Source organism: Notothenia coriiceps, unplaced genomic scaffold (assembly GCF_000735185.1).
Source record: "Notothenia coriiceps isolate Sejong01 unplaced genomic scaffold, NC01 NC01_scaffold00037244, whole genome shotgun sequence".
Lineage (NCBI taxonomy): Eukaryota > Metazoa > Chordata > Actinopteri > Perciformes > Nototheniidae > Notothenia > Notothenia coriiceps.
The window spans coordinates 24,444,613-24,453,048 of record NW_011369945.1 but is presented as its reverse complement, the minus strand read 5'-3'; the positions used below and the strand labels follow the sequence as shown (position 1 = coordinate 24,453,048).

At 42.2% G+C, this 8,436-nt stretch overlaps 1 protein-coding gene across 1 annotated transcript; it reads left to right on the top strand.

Moving 5' to 3' along the window:
• Window positions 1–968: 968 nt before the first annotated feature.
• Window positions 969–5,262, top strand: LOC104965067 (actin, cytoplasmic 3-like). Its single transcript, XM_010794008.1, has 9 exons — window positions 969–1,077; window positions 2,356–2,480; window positions 2,583–2,711; window positions 3,263–3,373; window positions 3,496–3,580; window positions 3,718–3,879; window positions 3,980–4,171; window positions 4,415–4,596; window positions 4,738–5,262. The coding sequence occupies exons 2-9, from the start codon at window positions 2,358–2,360 to the stop codon at window positions 4,879–4,881; spliced, it is 1,128 nt and encodes a 375-aa protein (XP_010792310.1). The 5' UTR covers window positions 969–1,077; window positions 2,356–2,357; the 3' UTR covers window positions 4,882–5,262.
• Window positions 5,263–8,436: the final 3,174 nt, after the last annotated feature.

The following is an 8,436-nucleotide window of genomic DNA, read 5'->3' as shown; positions in this document are numbered from 1 at the left end:
TTCACAAAAAATGATGCACACATTTACAAAATATTGGTCCTATCTAAACAATGGAATATAATATTAGTTTCTTATTTTAATTTCAGATAAAGTGGCTGTATATTGTAATGCCATTTTTTTTTTTAAAGTTTTTTAAGCTAAATCCAAAGCTATTCACCCTAATTTAACATTATGAGTATAGCATTCTGAACATAAATCACTAATATGGGTATTGTTCTTACTCAAATCTATCCAGTGAGTGCATGGACCGAGTGGGCAGGTAAACAAGAAGATTTATTTTTATTTTTTGTCAGAGTATTGGATTTGAAATAATGTTGGGATCTAATGAATATTTCAACAAATATAACATATGTTTTCTATATTTTCCAGCTTGAGTTCGAAACTGATTTTGAGGATAATACCATGTATTGCAATTATCTTGACCAATTGTGTTTTTTATATTGTCCCAAACCTGTCATACATTGTTATCCCAACAATCTTTGTATTTTCCAGGCCAGTTTGACTTATTCAGCAAAGGAAAGCAGAAGACCTTCGTGCAGCACCGACATTCTGCCAAAAAAGGAAATGCAAAATAAACAAACATAAATAAAGAGCTCTCTTTAAAATGTCTTTAATTTTTTTAAAGTTTTTAATCAAACCACTTTTGCAAGTTGTCTCCTCCAACAGCAGAACGCACAATATGAAGGAGTAATACTTTATTTGAGAGGTGTTTGGTTTCTGAGGGGTTGTTTTTGACATCCACGTTGCTATTACACTTCTTACATCTTTACTCACTCTTCCGGTTTTTTTGGAAACTAGTTTGTATGGTTTGCATCCAGTGTCCCTCCACCTCCTGACAGATGCCTGCTGCAGCCAATCAAAACACGAGCTGAGAGAAACTGAGGCATCCTGCTCACCTGGACCAATGAGAGTGCCCGCTGGGAGAACCTCTCCTTTTATGGACAACGCGACAAGCCCCACTAGCGTGAATAAAACCTGTGCGGTTTGGCTCTTGATGTTGCATTCACCGAGCTCAGCAGTGCAGAGAAACACCCTCTTAACTTCTCCGACAGATACACCAGAGACTCACCTGCACAGGTAAGAACCAGCGCTGCTTTTTCTGACAAGTTTAAATAGAATTGACTCAAAACTAAAGTGCTCGCGCTGAGTTTTAATGAAGGAAACAGACTTATTGATCAGACTCATTAACACTGACTCACTTCAGGTGTGTAGCAGGCAGGTGATGACAGCATGTTTAAACAATTAAACACCCTTGAAATGCGTTTGAAATATAAATTGAAGTCATTCTGAGACAGTATAAATAGCAGATTTTCACCCGGTTTTTTAAATTAACCGAAGCGGTCCAGCTATGTTCATAATACGTGAACTATACTGTAAAGAGTTTTTTTTGTTACCCAAATATTGAACTTTCTGATAAACTACTTCCGGGTCAGTATAATTCAAGTATGTCTCTATCAGGCAAATGGCTCAGTTCTTAAAGGGACAATTCTATATATTTTTACCAACATTTTAATCTGCAGTTAAAAGAGACACTTTTTGTGCAAAGGCTACAAAACTTAACATTTTGGGTAATTAAATCAGTAACACTGACATACAAATGAAATAACTTGTGAAGTCACTTTATTTCCATTAGATAAGGGAAGGACATATCAAATGCTGGGATCCTTTTTAATTTGAGTTTGAGATGTGTAACTGTTTCAGTAAATGAGTGTGATACTGCTGAGGAAAGGGCTGCTCCCTTCTACAGCTCTCACTTCCTGTTTGAGACCCTCCTGAATTATCCTGAAACTTGATTTAATTTGTGGCACCATAATAGCTTGGAGGCTTTGGGTTTTTGACTCATCACATATTAGGTTATTCATTAGTACAGTTATAAAGACATTAAACGCATTTTGGATAATGACTCTGGAATTCAGACAAACGGAGGCAGGTCTATATCCTGCCTGAACTTGTTTGAAATGCCCTTAAGGGATGGGACTAACAAGTCACATGGGTTGAGTTTGAGAACTTGAAGTGCCACACCTGACAAAATGTAGTTCCAGTAAGAAATACAAAAGATGTGCCGAAAGTAACTAGTTTCTGTTTAATCTCGTAGAGAAATTAACAAGTGCTTAAGCGTTTGTGCAAACTCAACACTGATCATGCTAGGCGTTGCATCACTAGAGGGGCATTCCTTACTCTTCTTGCGTAACTTAAGACTTTCTCAGTTTGTAAAAGTCCTCAAGTCTTATATTTAATGTTTTTAAGTTTGTAGGTGATTTGACCATAGGCTACTTACTAAATACACAAAAATAACAAATAAAACAAACTTATGGGAGTAAAATAAGTCATATCTTACTTGTTTTGTTTTTTTAGAAATGGATGACGACGTTGCAGCCCTCGTTGTTGACAATGGCTCCGGTATGTGCAAGGCTGGTTTTGCCGGAGACGATGCCCCCCGCGCCGTCTTCCCCTCCATTGTCGGTCGCCCCAGACATCAGGTACCAACAGCAGCATGACTGTGACCCTGCTTCTTATGACTTAAAATCCCACCAGCAGTTAAATGCAGAGTAACTTCTGACTGTAAATGTTTGTGTGTGCAGGGTGTGATGGTAGGAATGGGACAGAAGGACAGCTATGTGGGAGACGAGGCCCAGAGCAAGAGGGGCATCCTCACCCTAAAATACCCCATCGAGCATGGCATCGTCACCAACTGGGATGACATGGAGAAGGTGAGGACATTTCCATCATGTTTGCCTGAGTTCACTTGCATGGCCCTCAGACCAAGATCAAAATGCACAGTCGAGTGACGGGAGGTCCAGTCGGTTGTGTTACTGTAGTGGGAAATTCTCCTGCACTGTCAAAACTAGAATGGGTGAAATGCATGTCAAACATCTGAACTTTAAACCTCAAATGATCAAACATTCCCTGGAGAGCTTGAAATGGTTTAATCGACCAGCATGGCTGAATCTTTGCAGGTCAAAGATCTCATCTGCTGAACATCATGCAGAAATGTATACATGTCAACTTATCGGTCTGGATGTTTAGCCGCATCAGACCTACACTATTGCGTAGAAACAATGAACACTGAAAAGGCCTACCAGACAATTCTTTTTGCATGACTTTCACAAGTATTATGTAGGGCCAAAAGAGCTTGTATTGCTTATGATTTTATATCAGTGTTGGTGAAGTAGAAGGATATTGTAATATTAAATGGAATTTCTTCAGTAAACTAATCAATTATTTTGACTGTAATGAACTAATCCGCTCCCCTGTCCTTCAGATCTGGCATCACACTTTCTACAACGAGCTCCGTGTTGCACCTGAGGAGCACCCGGTCCTGCTGACCGAGGCTCCTCTCAACCCCAAGGCCAACAGGGAGAAGATGACACAGGTGTGTGCACGCTTTGGTCACAATCTGGTTTAATCTCTGAAAGGTTTCTTAGATTGTACTGCCCTTTGGGTAAACTGTTTAAAGGCTTCCACTCTGACACCTGTTCTTTCTCTTTGGTACAGATCATGTTTGAGACTTTCAACTGCCCTGCCATGTATGTGGCCATCCAGGCCGTCCTGTCTCTGTACGCCTCCGGTCGTACCACAGGTGAGAACTTAAAACATGTATGACTGCAACATCTATCGGCCATTGAAAGTACTGCAGCCAAACCAATTTCAGTGTTGCGCTTCAAATTGACATCAGTAGTTTTGTTTTTTTCCTTACGTTGTTTTCTTGTCTTGCAGGTATTGTGATGGACTCTGGTGACGGTGTCAGCCACACTGTGCCCATCTACGAGGGCTACGCTCTGCCTCACGCCATCCTCCGTCTGGATCTGGCTGGCAGAGATCTGACTGACTATCTGATGAAGATCCTCACTGAGAGAGGCTACAGCTTCACCACCACCGGTACAAATTTGACAGTACAACCTTCAAAAGGCTCTTCACTCTGAATATTTGTTAATTGTTTATTAGTTTTATAACAAATTCCTTTTCCCTTGAACTCCAGCTGAACGTGAGATTGTGCGTGACATTAAGGAGAAGTTGTGCTACGTGGCTCTGGACTTTGAGCAGGAGATGCAGACTGCATCTTCCTCTTCCTCCCTGGAGAAGAGCTACGAGCTTCCTGACGGACAGGTCATTACTATCGGCAATGAGAGGTTCCGATGCCCCGAGGCACTCTTCCAGCCTTCCTTCCTCGGTGGGTTACAATCATAAACAGACTGTTTCACTAGAGAAAATGATTCAAAAATGCATTACATTAGAATCTGATCCTCCTTGTAAATCTAGATGATATTGCTTTAATTCTTGTAGCTTTCAAAGATCTTGTACAGTTTCTTAGCATTTTTTATTTTTTCAGTAAGTGAATTTATCAGGGTACCATCATGGCCGTGTTAGTTGTTTTGAAGTTGACTAACACAAAGTGAACTCTCTGTGTGTTAAGGAATGGAATCTGCTGGAATCCATGAGACAACCTACAACAGCATCATGAAGTGCGACGTGGACATCCGTAAGGACCTGTACGCCAACACCGTGCTGTCCGGTGGCACCACCATGTACCCCGGCATCGCTGACCGCATGCAGAAAGAGATCACCGCCCTGGCCCCACCCACAATGAAAATCAAGGTAAACATTTTAAATAAATCTATGAACAATGTTTTTTTTTATATAATTTCAGTTTTTTAACGTTGCGTTCAAATTTGAGCTTAAACAATCTATCCCGTCTGTATTTTCTTTACCACATACCTGTTTTATTCCACCCTTCAGATCATCGCCCCCCCAGAGAGGAAGTACTCTGTCTGGATCGGCGGCTCCATCCTGGCGTCCCTCTCCACCTTCCAGCAGATGTGGATCAGCAAGCAGGAGTACGACGAGTCCGGCCCCGCCATTGTCCACCGCAAGTGCTTCTAGAAAGCTCCACATCTTCCTTCCCAGCGGGGAAGTTGCAATGCTTTTCAGCTGTTCCATAAAGCTAAAACCATATCTTGTGTGAACAGACTCAAAGATAGGAAATGCCAAACCAAGATGAATGGAGATGCTGTTTACGTTTTAATTTCCTAGCAACTTGCCAAAACTTCCTGCAAACACCATTTCTGAACATGTTCCACTAACTGTGCTTATGACTTTCACGCACTCTGGCGATCAACTGCTGTCAACGGAAGCACTGTCTTTTTCTATTGGTCTTTCTACCTTTTTATAAATCAAATGCACACAATTCCAAATCAATATCTGGCTGTTGTATCAGTATTCTAAAGGATTGTCATCCTAATAAATGCCAACATTTGATGTTTACAGCTTTTCTAATGTCATTATTTTCAGCTGATTTTCACATGTAGAAATTATTCTCTCACAGGGGAGAGTCCCACAATCAAACCCTAGGTAATAAAAAGTACAAAAATACAGCATTAATGGAAGCATTAGAACTAAAGTATGCTGCTCTCGATGCTAACTTACAACACCATTACAGCGATTCTATTGCGCTCCAAAAAGACTTGATCAAAAAAGAAATTAATTCTCCCCTCAGCTGCCGTTCAGAATTTCTTATGCACAGAACCAGACAGACTTACTACTTGCACTCCGCCAGACCTAGCCACCTGCTGGCCTTGAGGCTTCGGACCAATTAAAATGTTGCTGATATTTTTATTGTTAAATCTATAGATGGCACTGTTCTAACCGATCCCAAGAGCGTAAACACCACTTTTTCTTTCTACAAGGATCTGTACAGTTCGGAGAGGGGCTTTGTCCAATCTGCATGCGATGATTTTTAATAATATCCAAATGGAGTCTCTGTTGGCGACTCGGAAAATCTGAATGCCCCCATCACACACCACGACATTGTGCAGTAATGGACATGCGTAAGGTCAGGTCGCCAGGCCCAGATGGTATTCCACCCGAATTCTATCTCACCTTTTGGCCCTTGCTCGGCCCCTTGTTTGTAGAGATGATATTATTTTCTATTAAGGAGGGTTCATTTTTGAGAGACGTCAACACTGCCCTGTTATCCTTGCTTCTTAAAAAAGGCAAGGATCTGACATGTACTAGTTACAGGCCCCTCTCACTCTTAAACACTGATTTAAAGATCTATGCCAAAGTGCTGGCTAGGCGCCTTCAGTCTCACATGACGAATCTAGTACATCGCGATCAGATGGGCTTTATGAAATCCAGGCTAGCCGCTTACAATGTAAGGAGGCTATTACACATCATAGATGGGGCCCAACATCTACCTTCCCCAGCTGCAGTTCTCTCACTTGATGCGATGAAGGCCTTCAACCGCCTAGAATGGCCCTTTTTGTGGTCGGTACTCGGGGCAATGGGCTTTGGCGCCCCTTTTATTGACATGGTCAAGGTGCTATATAAAAACCCAACAGCTATGGTGCTTACAGGCAAGGTATGCTCCCCATCTTTTGCTATCTCGAGAGGATCAAGGCAAGGCTGTCCGCTAAGCCCCTTGCTATTTGCGCTATCACTTGAGCCGCTGGCACAGACCATTCGTCAGTCACCCACGTTATCCCCAATCTCTATTAATGGTACGCATCATCTTTCGTTATATTCTGATGTGCTATTGTATTTGGGCAATGCTGTACAATGTATCCCAAGAATACTGTCTATTGTCGATCGATATGGTCAGCTTTCTGGGTTTAAGATAAATTGGCAGAAATCTGCTTTGATGCCACTGAACCAGGCAATGATCGATACACCTGTCCCTCCATCTATCCCAGTTGTCAAAATGTTTACATAGGGGATAGATGTTTTTCCTTCAATTCAGACAATAGTTAAACATTATGGTAACACGCTGTATAAAATCATTTCTGATTTGGATAGTCTGCCTAACTCACTTTGCAGCCGTGTATCAATAATCAAGATGAACATTCTACCCAGAGTTAATTTGTTTAGTTCAATGCTACCTCTTCCTCCACCAACTCAGAATTGGAGCAAGCTACAGACAGCTGTGATGACATTTGTATGGCAAGGCCCACGCATCAAGCTCTCTACAATGCAGTGGGAAAGACAGGCCGGGGGTTTGTCTCTCCCAAATTGTAAACACTACTATTGGGCCTTCACGCTTAGGCTGGAGCCACACGAGGACGATAACGCAAACGGACCGCAATCGTTATCAGAAAAGTCTTCCGTCCACACACAACAGGCACCAGAAACGTGTCTGTTCACACGAGACAAAACACGGAGCCTCTCTTTTCCTCCCCCTCTTCTGACAGCCCAGCAGCTGAATTCTGAGCAGGAGAGGCGGGGCTATTGCTTCAACGTTACCAGGAAATGATCGTATAGGCGTAAACAAACACGGAGCCGTTTGATTCTGACTGTTCTACATCCAACTCACAGGTGTATCATTGCTTTGGGAAAAAAGATTATTAATTTACCCCTTTTAGAAGTGAAGATATAGTCATTTGTTCTGGGCATGTCATTTTCGAGCCTGAAACCTGAAAAACAGGCTCATGGCGTTTTACAGGTTAATACATTTAAAAAATATATATAGCATTAAAGTACTCGTAGTGCTCAGTTTGAAGAAAGGACCATTTCCGAATAATATATACTGTATATTATAGGATTCTATCATTACTGCTTGGATGTGTTAATCATTGTAAAGATTATTATACATGCATTGAGACTATTACGTATATTAAACTCCATAACTGGGAAAACTGCAACAACAACAAAATAACGTGTTCTTCTATCCTAAACAATAGTTTTCCAAAAATGTTTATGAATGAAATGAAACGTGGTTACTGTGAGATTAGTTTTATTATTCAACAAAAAATTAAGCTCATACAAAAATTAATGAAATCAATGATTATAACAAGAATGGGAATCTTATTGCATGCACATTCTCACAGCAGTCAGGCTGCAGATCACTGGACAGGAATCCCAACACTTAGAATATTGTAAGATATATTTCTTGATAAGCCTCTCTGAAGAACCAGCACCTTACCGTGGTAGAGAGGTTTGTGTGCCCTGATGAACCTGGGGGCTGTGTTGTCTGGAACCTTGTGTTCCTGGTAGGGTCTCCCATGGCAAATTGGTCTCAGGCAAGGGGTCAGACTAAGATTGGTTCAAAAGACCTCATGAAAGACGACACACGAAGTGAGGATACCCGGCCCGGAGGAAGCCCGGGGTCCCCTTCTGGAGCCAGGCCCAGAAGGAGGACTCGTCGGCGAGCGTCTGGTGGCCGGGCTTGCCACGGAGCCCGGCCGGGCACAGCCCGAAAAGGCGACGTGGGCAACACCTCCGCTTCTCCGTCCCGCGGGCCCACCACCTACGGGAAACAGCGATGGGGTCGGGTGCGCTGCCAGAAGGGTGGCAGTGAAGGCAGAGGGTCTCGACGGACCAGACCCGGGCGACAGAAGTTCTCACACTTAAAAGATTAGAGAGGCCTGTCATTTTCATCCTAGGTATACCTCAACTATGAGAGACAAAATGAGAAGAAAAAAATCCAGAAAATCAAATTGTCTG